At 37.3% G+C, this 12,918-nt stretch overlaps 1 protein-coding gene across 2 annotated transcripts; it reads left to right on the plus strand.

Moving 5' to 3' along the window:
- The first annotated feature begins 737 nt into the window (after positions 1–737).
- Positions 738–10,138, plus strand: LOC110369949 (4-aminobutyrate aminotransferase, mitochondrial). 2 transcript variants are annotated; one of them, XM_021325607.3, is made up of 10 exons: positions 738–884; positions 984–1,058; positions 1,663–1,784; positions 2,484–2,651; positions 3,082–3,360; positions 5,515–5,690; positions 7,528–7,678; positions 7,899–8,056; positions 8,210–8,478; positions 8,813–10,138. In XM_021325607.3, the coding sequence occupies exons 2-10, from the start codon at positions 1,013–1,015 to the stop codon at positions 8,932–8,934; spliced, it is 1,491 nt and encodes a 496-aa protein (XP_021181282.3). In that variant the 5' UTR covers positions 738–884; positions 984–1,012; the 3' UTR covers positions 8,935–10,138. The 2 variants fall into 2 exon arrangements, with proteins under 2 accessions (XP_021181282.3, XP_063892330.1); XM_064036260.1 differs by having other exon boundaries at positions 760–888.
- The last annotated feature ends 2,780 nt before the right edge of the window (positions 10,139–12,918 follow it).

Consider the following 12,918-nt stretch of genomic DNA (forward strand, 5'->3'; position numbering starts at 1 on the left):
AAGTCTAGGTATAATATGGTTAGGGTTAGAAAGAATGTTGCTTTTGAGATGACGGTAGATAGAAGAGTGTGGAGGAACAAAACATGCATGCGTCGACCCCAAATAAAATTGGTATAAGGGCAGGAGGATGATGATGATGGTAGGTAAGATAAGCCAGATTATTATAACAGAGGGTAACACATGTCCTGGCCCTGGTTCAGGCCATGGTCCGGGGCGAGAGGGAATGGGATGCCGTCGCCTCCTTCTGCAAAGCATTCATGCTAGAGGAGGACGCGCGGTGGCGGAGAATTTGCACTGCTCATCCCAGCAGCTGCGGTAGACGCTGGGTAGACGTGAAAGACACCACGGCCGCCGGGGCTTGGGCGGGTGTTAACTAACTGAATTTTGAATAAAAAGTGATAAAAATATACTTAGTAATTTATTAGTGATACCTATGCGTTTATTTATTTTGATGTGAAAAACATATAAAACCCTGTTATTAGGGTTCATAAGATTATATCGCTGGTAAAAAAAGACCAATTACCTGTTAATATTAATAAACTAAAAAAATTCCGGAATCCTAAAAAAGAAAAACATTCAACAGGTTTTTTTTATATCACCCAACACGATATTACTAAGTTAGTACCCATACTATCTACCTATAAGAACTACGAATATTTTATGTATTTTAATTTTGCAGAAATATTGAACTTGAAAAGGCCTAACCTAAATAGATAGGTATTGATTGTGTTGGATTTACGTACCTACTTACATGCGTAGATAAGTGTTGCCCCTCACAACGCGGCTGCGCGTGGCGTCGGACACTCCTCTGCAGAGACCCATTTTATATTACTACATCCACTGCTTACTTGTATCTATCAGTCCGCGGCGGAAACGAGTATCAAGTGTGTGATCAACGTTATCCTTAACATACCTACTTACTATGGGATTGTACATTTCGTTCTAATCTTTCGTGTGATAATAACACCATACTTTAATTACAGAAAATAAAGTGGGGTAAACATTATCCAAAATGTTTCGCGTTAAAAACACCAAAGTACCTACAGTGATTTTAAAAGGTAAGGAATATCAATTTATTATTGTTAGTCATACTGGGTAGGTAATTATTAGGTAAGATACCTAATATATCTATTTAGCCATATTTTAGTTTTGAATTTTTAAAGCAAGTTCTACCAAAGGTTTTGTACCTCAGTTATGACTAGGTCGGCCGGCTAAGTCGGCTAATAGGTCATTTGGACCTGCAAAAACGCAATTTTTATAGCACACTGTACCTATAGTATATAAGGTACATAGCTCTTTCTTTCGTCTTCTCCAGTCTTCTCCATTTGAGTAACTAAACGTAAACAATCGTGATATGGCTGTATGATGAAAATAAAATGCGGCTTGAAATCAATGTAGGTAGGTATATTAAATAATAACAAATAGTTACCTAATCAATTGGCTCATTATTTTAAACAGGTACATTTGTACTTGTATCTTTATAAAGGCCTATCAAGATTGTTTACCAGCCTTTAGTTAAGTAGGTACTTACTCAAACGGAGTAAGTAGGTACGGAGAGGTAGGTACCTATAATATACCTACTCCGCTTGAGGTACCTATTAATAGTAAATTCCCCTTTAAATAATTATGGTATTACCTACTCAAATCCTCTGTTGTCCATAGATTTCCAAAAATTCGCATCGGGCTATACAAAAGTACATAAGGAACCAGACGGACCATGCGTTAAAACAGAAATTCCTGGTCCGAAATCAAAGGCACTTTTTAAAGAATTATCTGATATTCAGGTACGTACAACAATATTACTGCTAAGCCCATGTAAAACAGCCATAACCTTCATATTCGTCAAGTATTAGCAATAAATCAATATTTGTCTTTGTATGTTCAATTGGCTGTTAATGGATGCAATTGGGTCTCATTCAATAGGCGCCAACAAAAGTAGTTTTACTGGCTTCTGAATACCCCTAACGACTTCCAAAGATCTTCAATGACAGCAGATAGTAACAGTACTTAAGTACGGAGATTTTTTTTTGCACATTTGTAAAAAGTACCGTTGAGGGCAAAGTTAGATAAGAAGGGCAAAGTGGTACGGTTTGACCGCACTGTTATTATTGTATTTACATTGAATTTTATCTGAATTTTATTTTTATAACTGACGCTATTTATTTACATTCGATACTTAATTGTATTCTGTGGGTAAAGTAACTTACTTCACGTGTGTAAGGTTGGTCCCTAATCCTACTTTACATTGGTACTAAAATCACATAGTAGGTAATAAAAATATGTAGGTGTACTGTGTTGACATTACAAAATCTGTTCGCTGTGTTATTACCTACCTATAAAAGTCTTTATCTTATCATTGAGTTTCGACCCACTGAGATGATTTAGATACCTACCTACCTCTTACAAAGCGACGTATTGATGAAGGTTTACGTATGTGCAACACAAGCTATATTAAGGTAATCTGTGGTATCTCTTAATTTCAGCAATGTGGTTCAGTTAATTTATTTACGGATTACGAGAAAAGCGTCGGAAATTATATTGCTGACGCCGATGGCAATATACTTTTGGATACTTATACGCAAATATCTTCTCTGCCCCTTGGATACAATCATCCTGAACTTCTTAATACATTCAGCAATGACAGCAATATTGTAAGTATTAATGTGCTCCTTGCTTTAACTTTCGTAAGCATGTTATAGGTCTTAGGTCTATATGAAATAAAACCCTTTGATTTGACACTAAACAAAGGACCATATAAAACACATTACAGCTACTGACGCAAAAATACAATAAAAACAAGAAATATCCATTGTAGTTATACCTAATGCTAAAATATACAATAGTCACACATATTACTACAAAAAAGGTAAGCATATAAAACGTTTGTCAGATTTTGTGTGGGAATTTCCTTTAATCTCTTGTGTAATGTCAGTTTTTGTGAGCAAACACCGTTGTTATTTAAAAACACTTTGTTTCGCACTTGTTCGTAAAACGTACAAGTGTAGCAAACATCCATCCTCTCTAACATAACAGGATGTAATTTGATTACCCGGGTTTACCTGTAATTGAAATATATTTCAGAGGGCGTTGGTGAACCGACCAGCGCTTGGTGTGTTCCCAGGAATCGACTGGCCTCAGAAGTTGAGAGATGTTTTGCTCTCCGTTGCTCCCAAAGGTTGTAATCAAGTAATGACTATGATGTGTGGGGCCTGTTCTGTTGAAAGTGCGTTCAAAGCGGCTTTTATATGGTATTGTACTAACAAACGTGGAGGTAAAACAACATTTTCTGACGAAGAATTGAAATCCGTTATGGACAACAAAGCACCGGGGGCACCGAAATTAGCGATCATGTCATTTAAGGTTGGTATCCTCTTTTATTATTTGCTTTGTGCTTTGGTGGCGCTATGGGGCGTATCCATTAGAACCCGGCGATAACATGATCATGTCACCTTATCATAGCATGCAACTCTAATAGATTAAGCTGATCTTGACTTGAAGGCATGTTTTTTCAGTGGCGAAACTGCTACACAGCTTATTTTTTTTGGAAATTAAGAACTTTATCATTCATCACTTACGAAAATTAACTTAAATCATTGAATATCTATGACTAGGCAATTATTGAGTATTTGCGTTTTAACTTTGAATATTTCTTAAAACAAACATTTCAGAATCAGACAGTATAAATTCTCGAGGCTAGTATAACCTAGTAGTTTAGGCTAGTAGTAGTATAACCTTGGTTTTCTTGGCCCCTTTGTGTCGCAACGATCTCAAATCGCTGGTTAACTGGCTTAAATGTTTCAATAACTATTATTCCGCTGGGTATCACAAAGGGGACACAGATTCTAGTACCTACTGAGAAGGGAACGCCCGTTTTAAGCGGCTTCTAATGTTTACGCACATTGTTATATCTAACGTGGTTTAAGGGTTCCGTTCCTTAAAAAATGACACCCTATCCATTACATTTTGAGATGTATCAATACATGATGTAAACACCTATATTTTCCGATGTTACCTTCGTGATCTGTCTATCTCCGATAAAACTGCCGCAATTTCGTAGTTATTGCAGTGTGTATTTTTATCTATTTTTCTATATCTATATATTATACAACTTCTTATACTTATCTATGTAGGTACCCGGTATCTATAGAAAATATTGTTATTAGAACGGCGTTCTATCTACAGATCCTGATATTCCATAGAAGTACCTATTTGCGGTTTACGTTTAATTTTAGTTTTTTAATTAAGATGTTCTCTTTAGTTTTGTTGAAATGGGCCTGGCGAATCTTTCTACGACATTTTGCAACAAAGTTGACATTTTCTTAGGTTCTATTAAAACCCCGTTTCAGCTTTGCGGTAACAGGATATACCTACCTACTTAAAAACTTTTGCCGTACTGTACATAATCAGTGGCGGATTAAGAGTATCCGAGGCCCTAAGCACAGAGCCTGTGTAGACCCCCTATTACTTAAATGGAAATAGAAGGTTGAAGAAATTGACCGAGCGAAGCGAGCGTGATGCACATGTAGTTTCAAATGCGCGAGCGAAGCGAGCGCGAAATTTTTTTCGGACTCGTACGGAGGTAAAATTTATCCCAAACGTACTTAATTTTTTGTTTGTTGACAAATGCAAAAACGAAGGCACATAGTTTCTGAATACGCGAGCGAAGCGAGCGTGAAATTTTAATTATTTTTATTATAGACTCAGAACCAAAATTACGTACAATGTAGCCCAAACGTACTTAACTTTTAATTTGTTGACAAATGTAAAAACGAGGACATATAGTTTTTGAAAACGCGAGCGAAGCGAGCGGGAAATCTTGATTATGTTTTAAGACTCAGAACTAAAATTTCGTAAAAGGGCTACATTTCAAACCTTCATTTCTTTCTGTTGGACAAGTAAGATGGATAACGTAAGATCGATAACAACGTCCGCGGACTTAACCGGTGGTGCGCGGACCACTTGGAATGCCTCCAGGCACCACCAGCCCACCACCACCAGGACCACTGATCTGAAGCATCCAAAATTTTCGGATATGTTTGTTATATTGCACTCGTAGTTACAGCGTGAGCTTCCCAACGACTGTACGATAGCGACTTCGGAACGCTATCGTTGCCTATTAATTCTTTGCCCAGATTTCGGATATATTGTGGATGAATCTCGATAAAATGTAGGTATAAAATGAAACGCCAGCAGAGGATATACGTGCTTGTTGTGCTTATAGGGTTAATCCGCCACTGTACATAATCCTTATTAACTTTACTTTGTGGCATGGATTTTTCTGTTTGAAGCTTTTCATTTTGTATGCATTTGTTTGTCATCATTCTTTTCTTTTTTATTCCCTAGAAGTCATCATGGTCATTGTACACCTGGATCTACGCTACTTCTCTAAACTGATCAGAATGCCGTAAACTGGCTGTTGCTGCTGCTTCTGCATGGATTAAGATTCTTTTTAAAATTTATTTACTCTACGATAATGCAGGTTTTTATACACGTGATTACTTACTACGGTTACAGGCCCCACTTTTACAGGGAGCTTTCCATGGAAGAACATTTGGTGCTCTGGCTACTACGAGATCGAAAGCTATTCATAAGCTAGACTTCCCATCATTTGATTGGCCCTGTGCTATTTTTCCTCACTACAAATATCCTCTGGAGGAACATAAGCGTGAAAATGAAGAACAAGATAAAAAGTAAGGTGTATTTACTCTCATATTGTTTCGTAGTTAGGTTGTTATTATATTAATGAAGTATTTAATAGTACTTCTAGTACCTATTTACAATAACGTACATAGGTTTACGCCGCGCCGGTCGAGCGGTCGTATAATCGAAGTAACATTATGGGAATCTGTGGTATGTCGTGTACGATTCGGCAATTACTTTTCGCCGATGATATTCGTAGCCGCTACGTACCTACGCTCTGCTACGCTGAGCTACTACGCTTTTGTACGCTAATGGGGGTGACTACGCCGATATCTATTTCTACATAGCAGTAGTCTCTATCTTACACGTGGGACGCTACGTGTCATTCTTTACGCCAAGGCTAAGGTGGTGGTCTCTACCTTCGTCGTCCGTTTCTTAACCTTATCATCGATCGATCCGCGCGCCTTTGATTTACATGACCGCGAAGGTTTGGACCATTGACCATACCGGGAATAATTATCTAATTATGAACTTTATGAAGACAGAATGATGATTAAGACGACAGAATTCAAGGGAACTTCAAATTGGTATGTAGCAACTAAGTACCATGTATTTGGGCATGTTACATAAGGATATACAATGTGTCCCGGGGATAAGTGACCGCCCGAAATTTTTTGAATATTTGTACAAAATTAAGGATAATTTCCTTTATATTTGGGACTTACCGCCTTTGGTTTTTTTTTAATGATTTTTAGTAAATATTGTGACGTGCTGCAGTTTTTTTAAGATATTTCCTAAGTTTTTACATATTTTTAAATTCTTTTTTCTTTATTGACTAGCCGACATCATAGTTTACCAATTAAAATTATCAAACATAACAAAAATGTAATAAAACATTTATTAGAAAAAAAAGAAAATAAAAATTCAAAGAAAATAACGCCTTTTTTTCAGTTTTTCCAAAATAAGTCCAATAAATGCCCCCTTAATATCACTTTATTTTAATTTATTAATAAACTACATGATATTTCCTACAATAGCTCAGAACAATGTTTGCTGCTATTTCAAACAAATGCAAAAATACAGTCAGTTGAAATTGACTCCTACTCGGTAAAAAAAGAGCAAAGCCTGTTATTAACAGGCCTGACAATAAATTTTTTTTAATGATTTTTTTCAAAAATATAAAAGAAATTATCCTTAATTTTGTACAAATATTCAAAAAATTTCGGGCGGTCACTTATGCCCGGGACACATTGTATAATTGACGAGATCCTTACAAATCCGAATCCGAAATATGTCATGATTCGAATTCCACATCAGGCTTGACAATGAAAACAGAATGCAGCCTAGGCCTTAACAGTTCATAGTAGGAGGTGGGTACCTCGTGTGGCTTTTCCTAAAATAACTTTGTTTGATTTGATCGAATAATTTGTTTTACTAAGTAAGATACGCCAAAAGGCTTTAATCGGAGACAAACGCAGTTTCCACAAAAAAATTACCTGTAAATTCATTCTTCAGTTCCATATGTGAAACGAAAATTAATTTTTAGGTTCAGTAAATAGTAGTAGGCACCTAAGTAACGATATTATGCAAGGGCCCTATCACACAAGCGGATTGTGGGAGGATACGGAGCGCTCGCAATCGCTCGTGTGTTACTACCCTGTCTTAATACCTCGCTCAAAAATAAAGTACTTAACACGCCATGTATCAATCATAGGTACCAAGTAACATCCTAAGTATACTGGTATCCTAGTTCATCAGTCATAGACAAAGTAAGACATCTTTAAAATCGTTACAATTTTTCCATGCCTAGTTCATCAAACATCAGTCATATAATAAAGCTTAAAATTACAGAGTTTACTGAAAATGACTAATAAATTTATTTTCCAGGTCTCTCGCACATGTATGCGAACTATTCGAGAAGTGGGAAAAGAAGGGTATTCCTGTGGCTGGTGTGATTGTTGAACCCATCCAGTCCGAGGGCGGCGACAACCATGCGTCTCCGGAATTTTTCCAACAATTGCAAGCAATATGCGCAAGTGTAAGTAAGTTACATGATACTTACAAATCGATTATTCCGTGGTTATACAAACCATACTATAATTAAGAAGGTAACTATTCTCAATCAAATCCGCTAACATGCAACTACCTAATTATGTAGATACCTAATATGAATCCGAAAGTACCTAGTCATTAAACTGAAGCAAGTAAACTAAGTACAGAGCAAATCGTTATCTGAGTTTGTAATAATAAATTCACAGAAATGCGCTGCATTAATTTTGGATGAAGTACAGACTGGTTGTGGACCGACCGGCAAGATGTGGTGTCACGAACATTTTAATTTACCATCGCCTCCTGATCTGGTTACGTTCAGTAAGAAAATGTTGACAGGTGGATATTACGCCCGACCGGAATTTAAGTAAGTTTATCTACCTATGTACCAATAATAATCAAGCAAATGCTGTGTATGCGGATGTATGCTGTAAATCATTTTGAACAATTTGAACCTGTTAAGTAGCATTTTACTCATGTGGCATTATTGTCTATATCTTTTTTCTTTGTTTCTTTTCAGACCTCCACAAGCGTATAGGATTTTCAATACATGGATGGGGGACCCATCAAAGTTAATTCTGTTAGAACAAGTTCTAAAGGTCATAAAAACCGAAAACCTACTTGATTTGGTTCAATGTACTGGTAAAGTTTTGAAATGTGGTCTTCATGAGCTAGAGTGCGAGTTTCCAGATAAGATAAATAGCGTGCGTGGTCGCGGCACTTTTTTGGCGTTTGACGCCACTTCACCAGAAATGAGAGACAAAATTATGGGAAATTTGAAGAAAAACGGTGAGTTTCAGCATTTATCTACTTACAGATTCTTCGCCCTGCGTGATACCCTTATCCTAATTTGATTTATATTAGTACCTATTATCTTTTCAAGCCAAATCGTTATCACTACATAGTACCTACTTATAAAACAAAGTCGCGTTCTCTGTCCCTATATCACTATGTATGGAATATCGCGAAAACGCGATATATTCGCTCTGAATGATTACTACAGGCAGGAATATACTTACACACTAAATTATAGTAAAGAATCATACCATCATACCGTTTTCAGTTTTCCGGTATCTGGTACACCACCAGCCTAGTCGTTAATAGATGTTTATTAAACTTACAGGTGTGCTGGGAGGAGTTTGCGGAACAACTTCTGTCCGTCTTCGGCCTGCCTTGACATTCGCACCTAAGCATGCGGAGATCTTTTTGGATATCCTCAAGAAATCATTACAACAAATCAAATAAGCTTACAGTTATTTCTTTATTCACGAAGAATAAGAATATAGGTACATACTTTGTTATAGTACCTAGGTACGTAAATCCTAAGTTTGTGTAGGGTGCACTCAATGTACCTAAACAATTGAATGTGGCCCACTTGTACTACATTTTTATAATGTCTTCATTTCGGTAATTTTGTATTATTCGTATGTTTTAAGACGACGACAAAGATACGTTTTTTTAAAGAATCTTTTATACCATTTTAGTTCACCATTTTATGCGCCTAATCGAATAATAATCATGAGTAGAATGAGGTAAAATATTATCTACCAAATTCATTTGATTTCATGCAGTAGGCATACATGTAATGTGCCCTAATTGCGTAAATGTCACCGCTAATCCGCTTCAGTGATAGAACTTTCGTTTTCATAGTTTTCCGCAACAGCAAAGTAAATACACCCTCGTTTTTAAATGTATTTTTTTCTCAAATACATATACGTAAATAGAGGTAAAGCATAAAGGATCTTGCATACACAACTATACAACGTGTAACGTTAAATGCTCAAAACCTGAAATAGTTTGATCAGAACAACACATTATTCAAAAAATCTTCGCCTCTATTTATTATGGGGTATTTATTATAAACTCAGTCGCAGATTATGGGGTGTTGGCTGTACCTAAACCTAGTCCCAGATTTATTTATCGGCCTCGTGATCAAGCAGATAATTAAGCAAAAGAAAAATGAGATAGCCTAAAGGCTCTTTTAGCTTTATCCGGGTGCGGGAAGAAGTTCCACCGAGGAGCTTATGAATGCGCAACTCAACAGCGACCGGCCACTTGCAAAGAACGATTCGATTCGATATCCCTATCTTCGGTTATCATTTACTGCAATTCACCGCTTTATAGTAACAAAACATTAATTTTCTTCACTGCCAAGTAGGTAAAAGACAAAGTAGTTAAACCATTCTAATGTTGATTAAGGTCTATGTTATCACTTCTGTTTTACATGCACAATGAATATACATGATTATCTGAAGTTATTTTTTTGAATATGTTTTTTTTTTATTATGCCAAAGTCCTACGTCTTTTTATGCGTAGGTGTATGTGTCAGTTTTGTAACTATTTATTATTTTGTAATTTTATTCCATTTGAAGATGTCGTGTTTAGTGGTTTTTTAGATAAAATAGACTGATCCATGTCTTCCAAATATACGAATTTCGATTCTCTAAAATGTTTTTCAATGAGTTACCCCAATGTCTTGCATATTGATCATATGAATACCTATGTTTACAGAGTTATACCTCCAAGAGCCCGATTTTCCTAATTTTACTTAAGAGTCATACGATTCAAATTCGACTGAGACCCAATCCCGACCTAATTACGATTAAAGCGGATGTATTTTTTCTTTTAACTGCCTCGTTGGTCTAGCTGTCGCAAGTGCGGCTGCTGAGCACGAGGTCTCGGGTTCGATTCCCGAGTCGGGCCGAAATCGCTTTGTGGGTTTTAGAAGACTTTCACAAAGCAGCCCGGAGCCTGGAAGCTGGTGATTGATACACCCGTGCATCGGAGAGCACGTAAATGTCGGTCCTGCGCCTGATCTCTCTCCGGTCGTGTCGGATTACCGTCCCATCGGGCTATGAGAGTTAAGGAATAGTGAGTGCACCTGTGTCTGCGCAAATGCTCGTGCACTATAAATGTCCTGCGTAGTTGGCTAATCTCCTTACATGAGAACAGCCGCCGTAGCCGATAATCGGCTAGGAGGACATCATCATCATTTTTTCTTTGAAATAAACGTTTTTATCCTTTTCTATCATTCAATAATGAATCATTTTGTCTGCAAATGATTTACGATTGCAATATGATTGTAGAGCAAACTACCGTATAGACCAAAATCACCAAAATAGGAGACCAATCGCAAACCAATCGAATGGCGTTGGAATACGATTGGTCTTATATTAGTAGCAGAATGCCCGATATGGTTAAAACTGCTACTGCGATCATATTGTGATTCAATTTCTATTCGATTTTGACATTATTAACTTAGGAGAATCGGGCCCCAGATCTTTACCGATGAGTTTATCAAAAAAGGATCTAAAAAGTCCATACGCACCTACTTTTGTACAATACGATGGTTCATGCCGCGTAGCTCCCGGTTTTGATTAGGGCTGACCCATATCATTCCGTGGGTATCGTGAGATGCGGTTAAGGGAACTTTCAACCCAGTGCATAACAATCTTAATCTTCAGGTGAAGGGGAAACAACCAACTACTCGTAAAAAAATAGCCACATCTACACATTTGCAGTATGTCAAGAGAAGTAGAGATGAGCAATAGGGCTAGGGCGTACTTACTCACTAGGAAAGTGTGTGCTAAGTATGAATGCAGATGGATGGAGAGGTAGAGGAAGACCTGAGAAAATATAGGTTAATAATTAACGACCCCTAATAAAAATCCACTTGTCCAATAGGAAACTTTTTAGTTAGCTCTAAAAGAGCTACAATAGGTAGCGTGTTTCAAATTCGCATTAACCAAAAAAAATCTGTGTCAGACCGAGAGCCCATTTATTCAGGAAGGGCTACTTTTTTTGGGTGCTCGTTTTAGTTCCCCTCGTTTAAGTAGCACGCGGGTAAAGTGCTGGCAGAAGCTGGCAAGAAATTATGAATATGACGCCTATCGTATTTTTCATAGCAAAATGAGTATAGTCAGTTACTCCTATATGGACAGCACGCTGATTGCCGGAATGGGCCTGTCCCCTTTTAGAGACGGAAGGACGATGAGCCAACCAGAACTCACCTCCCATCGAGCTTACGGTGGCCGGGAGTCTCTCGACATCCTACGCCCGTAGTGTCGTCCACGTCCGCCACAGGGTTGGGACGAGTGGTGCGAATTCACAATGGCTCCCGCCCTAAATTATGATATGTAGCTCATATGATGATGTTGACTTCTTAGGTGTTTTTTGCCCTTTTATGATAACAGTGTTTCTCATTGAACTCGTTTTATCAAGCGAACTTGAGCCTTGTAGGATTTAATTACCCCACCCACAATTTTTCAATAGAAAACTCGTTGGTACAGTCAGTTTTTATATTTCAATTACTTGCTCGTAGGAGATCTTTCTTATGTCTGAGAATTGACTGTTTACCCTTATTACTTTATTATATACCCAGGTATAATTATATATTTCACAAATAGGAAGCTTACAGAGTGGGCGCGGTTCCTTGTGTCGACAAACTACATTGAATGCACAAACACGACCACTGATGACCAGTCTTGGCTAATGTGCAAATTCACAAATATATTTTGAGTGTGTAGGTCGTTCGTGCAGTATTTTTATGGATGTTGTGTAGTTATAAGCAGGTGTATATAATCAGCAGTTACTTTTTATCTACAGCTAGGTACTACCTTGAACAGATCCTAATTGCAACTTAATCTTGCAACTTGCAATCAATATATTAATTCCGGTCAACGACTTTTGCTTCAGAGGCGAGTATACGAACGGATATTCCTTATGAGGGATCTACATAGATGTAGGTAGATACCTACTCTAAAACCGTCCTAGTATAAGTAATATTGTTTTTATTCGTTCATCCACGCGCTGCATCACCGATTTGACAACAATTTATAGTTATCGTTATCTATAAACCATCTTGAAGTTAAATGTCCTACGCTTTCGCAAGGATGGGCAAGATAGCATGAAGATGCAATTTATTCTGTGAGTTGTCTACATAATGTACCTACATGGCTTTAAAATGAGTCAGGCGATTAGTTGATTGGCCGACTACGTAAACTACGTAGGTTGGATTATTGGATAGGTATGCTAGGATAAATATGTTATACCCATGAAACTTTGAAAGAAAGTGTGAATTAAAGTGATCAAACAAACAGGTGAATAGTTAATTGATTAGTTTAAACTATGCATGGTGATCCAATAAGAGAGAAACGGGTAAATAATCGTTTCTAGAAACCATGCTCAAATAAATTACGGAACTATTCCGGAATCTTGACAGTTTCAGTT

This window comes from Helicoverpa armigera, chromosome 9 (assembly GCF_030705265.1).
Source record: "Helicoverpa armigera isolate CAAS_96S chromosome 9, ASM3070526v1, whole genome shotgun sequence".
In the NCBI taxonomy this organism is placed as follows: domain Eukaryota; kingdom Metazoa; phylum Arthropoda; class Insecta; order Lepidoptera; family Noctuidae; genus Helicoverpa; species Helicoverpa armigera.